General features: G+C 69.3%; 1 protein-coding gene across 1 annotated transcript; it reads right to left on the minus strand.

Moving 5' to 3' along the window:
- Positions 1-828: 828 nt before the first annotated feature.
- GAREM2 (GRB2 associated regulator of MAPK1 subtype 2) lies at positions 829-9471 on the minus strand. The gene is given in 11 exon segments (XM_059835693.1): positions 829-1176; positions 1178-1438; positions 1440-1674; positions 1823-1870; positions 1872-1987; positions 2718-2984; positions 2986-3554; positions 3557-3835; positions 4984-5118; positions 6997-7133; positions 9356-9471. Coding segments are annotated over 11 exon segments (2511 nt in total).
- Between the last annotated feature and the right edge of the window lie 2662 nt (positions 9472-12133).

Below are 12133 nucleotides of genomic sequence, written 5' to 3' on the forward strand. Positions count from 1 at the left end.
TCATCCTGCCTCTGCAGCCTGCTGGGGTAGGCACGGGGCTGCCTGCGGAGCTGGTAACCAGCCCTCTCTGGGGGGATGCAGCAGCCCCCGGGACCTGCCCCCTGCGTGGAGGGCTGTGCTTGTGGGGTGTGAGCCTTGTCTGGGGCAGCCCGGCTCCCCAGAGTTGGGGCCTGGGGAGGTCGGGTCCCAGACCCTCCCACTGCTGTGGCTCCATCAAGCTCTGTGCAGTGGGGCTTGGGGAGCTCAGGGATCTGAGGGGCACCTCACCAATGCCTCGAGAGAGCGGGGTGCTTCGGGTGGTGGATACGGGTCCCTGCCTCCCTTTCCCAGGGTCGGCTGTGTCCCTCAGGCAGGGGAACTCCCTTCCAGGCCCCTGAAATCACCCTGGGGTGCAGGCAGCCCGGAGCAGCTCCCAGTCCTTTGCAGGGGGGACACAGGTCCCTTCCCATGAGGAGTGACCCCCGGAGCTTCCATCCCTTCCAAGAGCCCCTTTCCCCCTCCTCCCTGAGCAAGGGGCTTCTCCGGTGGCTTGTTTTTCTCCCGTATGTTTATTACACTAATCCACAAGGATTAAGTTAAACCAGTCAACGTAAACTCCAGTATTTTCCAGCCCCTTCGGGCCAAAATTACCGTCCAGTGTTAAAACAGAAAGGAAGGAGGGCTGGGTGATAGGGCCGAGCTGCCAGGGAGGAGGAAAGCCCACAGCTGGTGGGCACTGCCGCATCGGAGCACCCCCGGAGTGGGGCAGGGGATGGGAGCGGGAAGAGCCAGAGCCATGGTCCAGGTGGCTGGGGGACCCCCACGGTCCAGGGGGTCCCCAGCGTGTGGCTAGATCTTGGGGCGCCAGCCCTTGATGAACTGCATGATCTTCTTCACCTGGAGCTTGGTGAGGCGGAAGTCGTCGGCCAGGATCTCCTCGCTGAGCTGCACGAAGATGCTGCCGTCGATGCGCTCGCGGGCAAAGAAGCTGACCACGTCCTCGGAGAGGCCGATGAAGCGCAGGCACTTGGAGACCTCTTCCAGCGAGAGGGCCGAGAGGTCGGCGGGGGGCAGCCAGGGTGAGCCATCCCCACTGGGACGGGGGGCGGCCGGCGGGGCCCCCCCATCGCCCCGCGCCGCCGGCGGCACCTCGATGACGCCCTGTGCCAGGTAGACGCGGGTGACGCCGCCCTCGGCCTCCGCGCAGGACAGTGGGCGAGAGCGGGGCTGCCCCGCGGATGACGATGCTGTCCCCCTCGAAGCCCTTGGGTGGGCGAGGGGGGGGCGCCAGCTCCTCGACGGGGGCGAAGGGCTCTGGCGAGGAGGAGGATGGGGCGGCCGGGGCCGAAGGCGGCTTGGGCCACTCTGGGGTCTCCGGCCATTCAGCAGGGCCGGCGAAGGGGTTGAGTGCCCCAAAGGGGGCAAAGCGTTTTTGGGGGTGTGGGGGCTTGAGGCGGGGGGCAGCTGCGGTAGGGGTTCAGGGGGGGCTCGGCCCCCGGCAGCGGGGTCGAGCAGCCGCTGCCCGCCTCGGCGTACGCCCAGGGGTCCGACCAGGAGGTGGGGGCGGGCTGGGCAGTGGGGGGCAGCGGGCGCCCGGGGGCCTCCCCGGCTTTGCAGTCGCCCCAGGTGCAGGGGTAGCAGTACAGGGAGTAGGCGTCGGGCGAGGGCGAGCCGCTGCCGCTCCGCGGGACCGACCTGCCGGAGGAAAGGGAGCATCACCATCACCCCGGGGCTGCGCTCCCCCCCCAGCCCCAGCAGGGACATCCCACCCCGGGGTGTCAACCCACCACCCCATCCCCAACCACAGCACCCCGACATCCCCGGCCGCGCCGGAGCCACTCACCCATCGTGGAGCCCCGAGGAGTAGTAGGAGAGGCTGGGGCTGGGCGAGGGAGCGGGGTGCCAGCTTCGGGCAGTGCAGGGGTGCCGGGGGGCTGCAGGGTGCCGGGGGGCGGCTGCCCCGGGGTGGCACGGGGGGTGCGTTCAGCAGCCGGCACTCCTCCTTCACCTGGAAGCAGGGGGGAGCGCTGTCAGGCCCCCGGTCACCGGTGCCGGGGGATTTGCCCCAGGACCCCGCAGCTGGAGGGGGTGATGGGGGGCTCGGGGGCAGCCAGCCTGGATTGAGCCACGAGGCGCTGGGTTCCAACGGGGAGCCCCAGGGAACTGGGTACCCCATGGTGCAGGGACCCCAAAGAATTTGGGTACCCCATGGTGAAGGGGAGCCCTAAGGACTCCAAAAGCCATGGTGCAGAGGATCCCAGAGGTTTTGGGCACCCCATGGTGAAGGGGATCCCAGAGGATTTGGGTACCCCCACAGTGCTGGGAAGCCCAAGAGATTCGGGTACCCCATGGTGCAGAGAGCCCGGGGGAACCGGGGACCCCATGGTACAAGGCTGTCCTGAGAATTCGGGTAGCCCCAGTGATGGGCAGCCCTGGGAAACAGGGTACCCTGTGGTGCCCGGGAGCCAAGAGGATTCGGGTGACCCAACAGAGCTGGGGAGGGACCCTGGAGCTGGGGGACAGGGGCTCCCAGTCCAGACGCCCGCAGCACCCAGGGGAGTCGGGCTGGCCGTGCCGTGGGGCTGACAGCACAGCCCCGGCCTGTGCACCCCCTGCCCATGGCGTGGGGCTGCCGGCGGGGCTGCGCCAGGGCTCACCGGCCGGCCAGGGTGGCTGGCAGCCAGCGGGACCCCAGGGGTGTCACTCCCCATCCCTGGGGACAGGACCGTGGCTCTTACCGCCTCCGACTTGGGTGGCACAGGGGGTGGGGTATCCCCGCGGGGTTCGTCCCCGGGCACGCCGGGGCGGTGCGGGGAGCCCAGTGGGGTGACGGCCCTGAAGGAGACGAGGTCCTGCCGGCCGGTGCCGCTGCCGGGCTCGCAGCAGCCCTCCGGGCTGGGGTTGCTCCAGAGCTCCTCGTAGGGGATCTCCAGCGGGTCCTGAGTCCTGAACTCGGGCTCGGCCCAGTCGGGCGTCATGTACTCCCGGTCGGGGTCGGGGAAGTCGGGCAGCGGCGGACGTGGGGTGCCGCCCCCCGCTGCCCCGCGGTCCCTGGCAGCGGGCGGTGGGCTCCCGGGGGACCCCCGTGCTGCAGGCGCAGAGGGAGAGGCGCTGGAGGGGCTGGCTGAGCTCCTCGCGGGCGCAGGCGGGCAGGCAGAGCCGCAGGCGCCGGGGGCTGGCGCACTCCTCCGAAAAGTCCGGTTTGGCCTCGCGCACGGCCCGCGAGTACTCGTCGGGGTTGAAGCGGTCGTGGCAGTACGCGGCACTGTCCCGCAGCAGCTTCTCCAGCTGGGGGTCCCCGGCGAGCAGCCCCTCGGGCAGCTGGAAGCGGGGCATGTCGGTCAGCAGGAGGAAGTGGAAGGGGACCAGCTCGTCCCGGCGGAGGATGCAGCACAACACCACCGTCTTGGAGATGATGCTGACCAGCTTGTAGCAGTGGCCCTCGCGGATGGCGTGCAGGTCGTAGGGGTTGCGCGCGGGGCGGCTGGGCACGGCCACGTTGACGGGCAGCCGCACCTTCTCGATGATGCTGCGGATGGTGTGCTCGCCCTCCTGCAGCCGCAGCTCGAGGGGCTGCGGGTGCTGAAGCGGCCCTTGCACTGGAAGGGCAGGCTGAGGCTCTCGTTGGTGCGGTGGTTCATGCAGATCAGGCAGGGCATCTTGCCCTTCACCTGCCTGGCCCCCGCCGCCGGCCCCGCCTTGCCCAGCTTCCGCAGGATGGTGTTGAAGCGCGACTTCTCCTTCACCGTCTTGGCGCAGAGGATCTCCGCTTGGCCCATCAGCGTCAGCTCGTCCCCCGCGTGCAGCGTGAAGTTGTACACCTCGCTGTCCTCGCTGAACTCCCCCCGACACCAACCTGCCCCGGGACAGCCCCACCATGGGACCCGCTGCCCTGGCACTGTCCCCTGGCATCCCACCACCAATCCTGTAATGTGCCACCACCAACCCCTGATGTGCCACTGCCATCCCCTGGTGTCCCACCACCAACCCTTAATGTCCCACCACCCCCCCCCCCGCTGTCCCACTGTCTTCTCCTGATGTCCCACCACTGACACCCAATGTCCCACCACCCCGATTCCCACCACCATACCCTGATGTCCCACCACTGTCCCTGGTGTCCCATGACCTACCCCTGATATCCCACCACCATTCCCTGATGTTCCACTACCAACACCTGATGTCCCACCACCATCTCCTCATGTCCCACCACCACCCATGGTTCCCGCCACCATCCTCAATGCCCCACCACTATCCCCTGATGTCCCACCACCATCCCCTGATTCCCACCACCATCCCCTGATGCCCCACCGCTGCTCCCTGATGTCCCCACACTAGTCCTTGATTGCTGTCCCACCACCATCCCTTGGTGGACCACTGTCCTCTCCCAACATCCCACCACCATCCCCTGATGTCCCACCACCATCCTCAACGTCCCACCACCATCCCCTGATGTCCCACCACCATCCCCAATGTCCCACCACCATCCCCTGATGTCCCACCACCATCCCCAATGCCCCACCACCATCCCCTGATGGCCCACCACCATCCCGTGATGTCCCCACCGCCATCCCCAATGCCCCACCACCATCCCCAATGTCCCACCACCATCCCCTGATGGCCCACCACCATCCCGTGATGTCCCACCGCCATCCCAATGCCCCACCACCATCCCCAATGTCCCACCACCATCCCGATGTCCCGCCACCATCCCTGATGTCCCGCCACCATCCCCTGATGTCCCACCACCATCCCCAATGTCCCACCACCATCCCTGATGTCCCACCGCCATCCCCAATGTCCCACCACCATCCGATGTCCCACCACCAACCCCAATGTCCCACCACCATCCCCTGATGTCCCACCGCCATCCCCAATGTCCCACCACCATCCCGATGTCCCACCACCAACCCCAATGTCCCACCACCATCCTCTGCTACCTCACCACTCCCTGACATTCACCTGCTGTCCCACCACTGTCCCCTCCTGTCCCCTCTATCGCCATACCGACCTTCACACTGAAGGTGATGGCCTCCATGACGAAGACACGGTCCGGGAAGATGCTGGCCACCTCCTCCACACTGTTGAAGTACTGCACGGGCTCGCGGATGTCCCGGTCCTGGTCCAGCAGCTTGAACTTCCCTGTGTGGGCCAGCCAGACCCATGGTGGTGAGCGGAGCCCATCTCCGGGGCTTGGCCCCGGGGACCTGCTGTGACCCACCTGGGGGGCCAGCACGGCCCTTCACGGGGGGACAGCCACCCTCGAGGATGGCCTGGGGTCCCCATCACATTTGGGGGGGGCATTTCTGTGGGCTTCACTCCGTGTGTCCAAGTGCTACAAGACACCAGAGCATCCCCCATACAAGCACCCCCCACAACGACCCATCGAGGCGGGGGGGGCTTTTGGGTGGGACAAAGCAGAAAGCCCCGGGGTGTCTCGGTGATGCTGCTCCGGCACCCCCAGAGCTGTGGGAACACCCCGAAGTGGCCCCAGAAATGCCCCGCGAATGGAGGAACCCCTCTGGAGCAGGGCCAGCGGAGCAGCCAGAATCACAGGGAGCCCCATTGCTCCCCAAAACCCGGCCCCAGCCCCACCAGGGCCCCGCACCCCCCCCACTCTGGGGGCGAGAGCCACCGGGGAGGGGACCCAGCGGCTCAGCACAGAGCTGGCGGCGGAGGCGAAGGCAGGAGTGGGGAGCGGTGGGGGCTGCGGCCGGCAGCAAAACTGCCGCCATCCGCATCGCCGCGGCGGGGACGGACCTGAGGGGAATATTAATCCCCCGACGCGCCCGCGCCAACCGGCTCCGCCGCTGCCAGCCCCTCGGGCCAGCGGTGCTGGGGGCCACGCTGCCCCTCGCCCGGCAGGGTCCCAGCCGGGGCCACGGCACAGGGGACGCAGGAGTCGGTTGAGGCTGGAGCCGTGGTGCCTGAGCCAGCTCCGCCACAGCCAAGACCCCCCAAAGCCCCCCCCAAAGCCGGTTAACACACAGCCCGGCCCTCCCCCTTCTCGGCCCCCCACCTTGGGACGGGCGATTAACCCCTCCCCCCCCTCCATTTCCCATTATTTATTTATTAGCAGGACTCATTACCGACATGGCGAGCACTTAGAGCGGTCATTAAGGCGCTCGCCACAGCGGCTGCCGGCATCGCAGCACCTTCATCTGCATTGCCAGCCGCTACCCTGGTCCCATCCCTGTCCCTATCACATCCCATCCCAGTCCCTGTCACCATCCCATCCCAGTTCCTCTTGCCATCCCATCCCATCCCAGTTCCTCTCGCCATCCTATCCCATCCCATCCCATCCCAGTTCCTTTCGCCATCACCAACCCATCCCATCCCAGACCCTGCCACCATCCCATCCCAGTTCCTCTTGCCATCCCATCCATCCCATCCCATCCCATCTCCATCCCATCTCAGTCTCCCTGTTGCCATCCCATCCCTTACCATCCCATCCCACCCTAGTCCCTGTCACCATCCCATCCCATCGCAGTTCCTCTCGTCATCCCATCCCATCCCAGACCCTGTTGCCATCCCATCCCTTCCCATCCTAGTCCCTGTCACCATCCCATCCCATCCCAGTTCCTCTTGCAGTCCCATCCCTTCCCATCCTAGTTCCTGTCGCCATCCCATCCCAGTTCCTGTCACCATCCCATCCCATCCCACCCCATCCCAGTCCCTGTTGCCATCCCATCCCTTCCCATCGCTATCCTCACTCCCATCCCCGGCCCTCTCCCATCCTGCCCTCATCCTCATCCCCATCCCAATTGCTGTCCCCATCCCATCCCATCCCTGTCCCCGTTCTCGTCCCATCCCTGTTCCCATCCCTGGCCGCATCCCGTCCCATCCTCACGCCAGCGTTGGGCTGGGTGCTGACAGGGTGGCCGAGGCGGAGAGCAGCCCCCGGACCGGAGCATCTCCTCCCCCAGACCGGGCCATACCGGAGCCCCCCGGTTCAGCCGCCGAGGTGGGGTCCCAGCCCTGGTGCCCCAGGGGCCACCGACCCCCGTCCTCGCGCCCCACCTGGGTACTGGAGCGGGATGTCGATTTTGGGGCCGATGACGTAGTGTCCCTCCTCCAGGCTGTGAGCCGTCACCGTCGTCCACTGCCGGCAGGAGTGGACCAGCAGCACGTCCTGGGCGCTCACCCCCTCCAACGCGCTCGCCTGCCGGGGGACGGGGCTGTCACCATCCCCACGACACCCCCCACCACCCTCCCCGGGGCTCCCGGGGGTGGCCGGCCGGACAGACGGCCGGACAGACGGACAGCCAGCCGGAGGGATGAGCAGGTGCCCGCTGCCAAGAGCCGCCAGTTGCCCAGGAAACAATTTCTTTGTCCCCCTGAAAAGCTGCAGCCCGCCGCAAACAAGAAGTTTATTGAGCCGGGGGGCCTCCCCACCGCTGCACCCCACAGCCCCCGGCACCCACCCCCGGCACGGCCCCGAGCACCCACCCTGCTCCGGAGGGGATGGATCCCGCTCTAGAGGGGGGACCCCACTCCGGAGAGGAGCACCCTGACCTGGAGGGATGGACACTGCTCTGGGGAGGGCACCCTGATCTGGAGGGGGGGGCACCCTGCTCTGGGGGGGCACCATGATCTGGAGGGGGGGGCACCCTGCTCCTGGAGGGATGCACCCCTGCTCTGGGGGGGGATGCACCCTGCTCTGGAGGGGGGGGGCACCCTGCTCTGGGGGGGCACCCTGATCTGGAGGAGGGGCACCCTGATCTGGAGGGGGGGGCACCCTGATCTGGGGGGGGCACCCTGCTCTGGAGGGATGCCACCCTGATCTGGAGGGGGGGCACCCTGCTCTGGAGGGATGCACCCTGCTCTGGGGGGGCACCGCCTGCACGGCCACTCCAGGGTGGCCCTGTGCTGGTGCCTGTGCACCCCACAGTGCACCCCGCTCCCTGCCCCCCCCGATCCCCCCCAGCCTGGGGAGGGGGGTCACACCAGGGCCCCCCCAGGCCGTGGCCCGGGGAGGGGACAGGGGCTGCGACCCCCTGCCAGCCCGGTGCCACCACCGCCGCTCCTCGCCCGAAAGGGTGACGAGGGCGCCCAGCACCCAGCCCCATGGCTGGGGGGCGGGGGGGCAGCCTGGGCCCCCACCCCCCCACTCACCCCCCACCCGCCAGGCGCAGGGACGGGGTGGGGGCAGCCCCCGGCCCCCCCCGGAGAAGAGCCCGAACAGCACCCCCGGACCTGGGGCAGCAGCTGGGTCATGGCTCACCCGGCCCTGCGGCCTTCCTCCTCCCTCCTCCTCACCTCTCCGGCCTTCCTCCCTTCTCCTGGTCCTCTCTACTCTGCCTCCTCCTCATCCCTCCAACCTTCCCTCCCGCCTCCTCTTCACCCCTCCAGCCTTCCTCTCTCCCTTCTCCTCCTCACCCATCCAGCCTTCCTTCCTCCTCCTCCTCCTCCTCACCCCTCCAGTCTTCCCCTCTCCCTCCTCCTCCTCCTCCCTTTACCCCTTTCTCCCTCCTCTCCATCCCTCCAGCCTTCCTCCCTCCTCCTCCTCACCTCTCAGGCTTTCATTCCTCCTCTCCTCACCTCTCCGGCCTTCCTATCTCCCTCCTCATCCTTCACTCCGCCCATCGCCATCCCTCCATCCCTCCTCCTTCTTACCTCTCCAGCCTTCTCCCTCCTCCCCATCCCTCTGCCCTCCACCCCCTCCCTCCTCCCTTCAGCCTTCCTCCCTCCCTCCTCCTCACCTCTCCAGCCTTCCTCCCTGCCTCCTCCCCATCACTTCAGCCTTCCTCCCTCCCTCCTACCCTTCACACCAGCCTTCCTCCCTCCCTCCTCCCCATCACTCCAGCCTTCCTCCCTCCCTCCTCCCCATCACTCCAGCCTTCCTCCCAGCCTCCTCCTCACCTCTCCAGCCTTCCTCCCTCCCTCCTCCCCATCACTCCAGCCTTCCTCCCTCCCTCCTCCCCATCACTCCAGCCTTCCTCCCTCCCTCCTCCCCATCACTTCAGCCTTCCTCCCTGCCTCCTCCCCATCACTCCAGCCTTCCTCCCTGCCTCCTCCCCATCACTCCAGCCTTCCTCCCTCCCTCCTCCCCATCACTCCAGCCTTCCTCCCTGCCTCCTCACCATCACTCCAGCCTTCCTCCCTGCCTCCTCCCCATCACTCCAGCCTTCCTCCCTCCCTCCTCCCCATCACTCCAGCCTTCCTCCCTCCCTCCTCCCCATCACTCCAGCCTTCCTCCCTCCCTCCTCCCCATCACTCCAGCCTTCCTCCCTCCCTCCTCCCCATCACTCCAGCCTCCCTGGCCCCCTCTCCTCCCGGCCCCTCCCGCCTTCATCTCCCCCCGGGCCCCCCCGGCCCCCCGGCCCCCCCCAGCCCCCCCCAGCCCCCCCCAGCCCCCCCCGGCCCCCCGCCCCGCCGCTCACCCTGCCCCAGGCAGACGAGGGTGGGCAGCCGGCACTGGCTGACGATGGCGTCGAGGGGCAGCGCCGCGGGGCTCCAGCGGAGCCGGGCCAGCCCCGCCGCCAGCTTCTCCATCGCATCGCGGCTCAGGCCGGCCCGGGGCCGCGGGGGGGGGCGGCCGCACCGGCCTCCATCGCCGCCGCCGGGCCGGGGCAAAGCGGGGCCGCCGGGAGCCGCCCCCCGCCCGCCCCCGGCCCCTCCTGCCCGCCCGCCCCGACAGGCGGGACCCCCCCGCGCCGGGGGCGGGGGGAGGCGGCGGCGGCGGCGGGCGGGGACCCCCCCGGCGGGGACCCCCCGGGCGGGGGCTGCTCCCGGGGGTGCCGGGGGGGGGGGGGGCGCTGCCCCGGGGATGGGGGTGGCCGCGCCCGCGCCGCCCGGAGGAGGGCGGGGGGGGGGCAGCGGGGGGGGCTCGGCCCCGCCGACCCGGGGGGCGCCGTGGGGGGGCTCGGCTCCCTTTGGCCGCCGAGGGAAGGGGGCGAGGGGTGACCGCCCCCCCCCGGCCCGTGGCGCTGCCGGATCCGGCCCCGGTGCGGCGGGGGGGGCCTCGGCGGGGGGTTCCCAAGGAGCCCCCGGGGCTGGAAGGGCCGAGACGGGGGGGGCTGCGGGGGCCGGGGGTCGCGGAGGGCCTCGGCGGGGGACAGGGCCGACACCCCCATCCGCCGCGGGGCCCCCCCCGGCCCAGCGCTGCCCACCGACCCGAGACACGAATGGCACCGGCACGGGGAGCGGGGACCCCCCGGCGAGGACTGTCACCATCACCGGGACCCCCCGGCGGGGACATCACCGGCTCACCGAGCGGGGACCCCGCACCCTGGGGGGACCCCGCGCCATGGGGGGACCCCGCACCCTGGGGACACCCTGTGCCATGGGGGGACCCCGCACCCTGGGGGGGACCCCGCACCCTGGGGGGACCCCGCGCCATGGGGGGACCCCGCACCCTGGGGACACAGCACACCCCGGGGACACACCGCACCCTGGGGGGACCCCGCGCCATGGGGACACCCCGCACCCTGGGGACACTCCGTGCCATGGGGGGACCCCACACCCTGGGGACACACCGCACCCTGGGGGGACCCCACACCCTGGGGGGGACCCCGCACCCTGGGGACACACCGCACCCTGGGGGGACCCCACACCCTGGGGGGGACCCCGCACCCTGGGGACACAGCGCACCCTGGGGACACCCTGCGCCATGGGGACACCCTGCGCCATGGGGGGACCCCGCACCCTGGGGACACCCCGAGCCCTGGGGACACCCCGCACCCTGGGGACTCAGGGCCACCCTGAGCTGGGGACAGCAGGCTGGGGGGGCCCCACACCCTGCGCTGGGGACACGCTCACAGCCGTGGGGGCTGTGGGGCCCCGGCCCAGCTCAGCATCACCCACCGGCCACCGCTTCGGGGCCCCCTCCGGCCCCGCGGGTGCCACAGGGGTCTCGGGGTGCACCCCCGGCCACCCCCCCGGGCAGTGGGAGATGTGGGACCAGGAGGGCGCCTGCGGGGCCAGTGGGCAGCCCCGGGGACGAGCCACCCGCGCTGGGCCCTGCCACCCCGCTGTCCCCCAGGAGCACCCCCGGGCAAATCACAGGGGCTGCCCCAGAGCCCCTCGGCGAGGGGTGCCCGAGAGCCCGACCCCTCCGCGAGGGCCCCACTCGGCGCAGGGTGGGGTCCTGCTGTGGGTCCTGGGGGGACCCAAAGGTGCCATCGGAGCAGCGGCAGTGGGGTCCTGCGGGGCAAAGCCCAAACCTGTCGGGACACATGAAAATCTTCCCAGAATGAGCAGGGATGGGGATGGAGCAGGGATGGAAGAGGAGGGATGGGGATGGAGCAGGGATGGGGATGGAGCAGGGATGGAAGAGGAGGGATGGGGATGGAGCAGGGATGGGAAAGGAGCAGGGATGGGAAAGGAGCAGGGACGGGAAGGAGGAGGGCTGGGAAAGGAGCAGGGATGGAAGAGGAGGGATGGGGATGGAGCAGGGATGGGGATGGAGCAGGGATGGAAGAGGAAGGATGGGGATGGAGCAGGGATGGGAAAGGTGCAGGGAAAAGGAAGAAGCAGGGACGGAGATGGAGCAGGGATGGGGATGGAGCAGGCATGGGAAAGGAGGAGGGCTGGGAAAGGAGCAAGGATGGAAGAGGAGGGATGGGGATGGAGCAGGGATGGGGATGGAGCAGGGATGGAAGAGCAGGAATGGGAAAGGAGCAGGGACGGGAAGGAGAAGGGCTGGGAAAGGAGCAGGGATGAAGAGGAGGGATGGGGATGGAGCAGGGATGGGCATGGCACAGCACTGGGAAAGGAGCAGGGATGGAAGAGGAGGAGGGGTAGGGATGGAGCAGGGATGGGGAAGGAGCAGGGAAGGGAAAGGCGCAGGGAAAAGGAAGAAGCAGGGACGGAGATGGAGCAGGGATGGGGATGGAGCAGGGATGGAAGAGGAGGGATGGGGATGGAGCAGGGATGGAAGACGAGGGATGGGGATGGAGCAGGGATGGGCATGGCGCAGGGATGGGGAAGGAGCAGGGATGGGAAAGGCGCAGGGAAGGGGAAGAAGCAGGGACGGAGATGGAGCAGGGCTGGGGAAGGAGCAGGGATGCGAAAGGAGGAGGGCTGGGAAAGGAGCAGGGATGGAAGAGGAGGGATGGGGATGGAGCAGGGATGGGGAAGGAGCAGGGATGGAAGAGCAGGGATGGGGATGGAGCAGGGATGGAAGAGCAGGGATGGGGATGGAGCAGGGACAGGA

This window comes from Gavia stellata, chromosome 2, assembly GCF_030936135.1.
Source record: "Gavia stellata isolate bGavSte3 chromosome 2, bGavSte3.hap2, whole genome shotgun sequence".
Classification (NCBI taxonomy): Eukaryota; Metazoa; Chordata; class Aves; order Gaviiformes; family Gaviidae; genus Gavia; species Gavia stellata.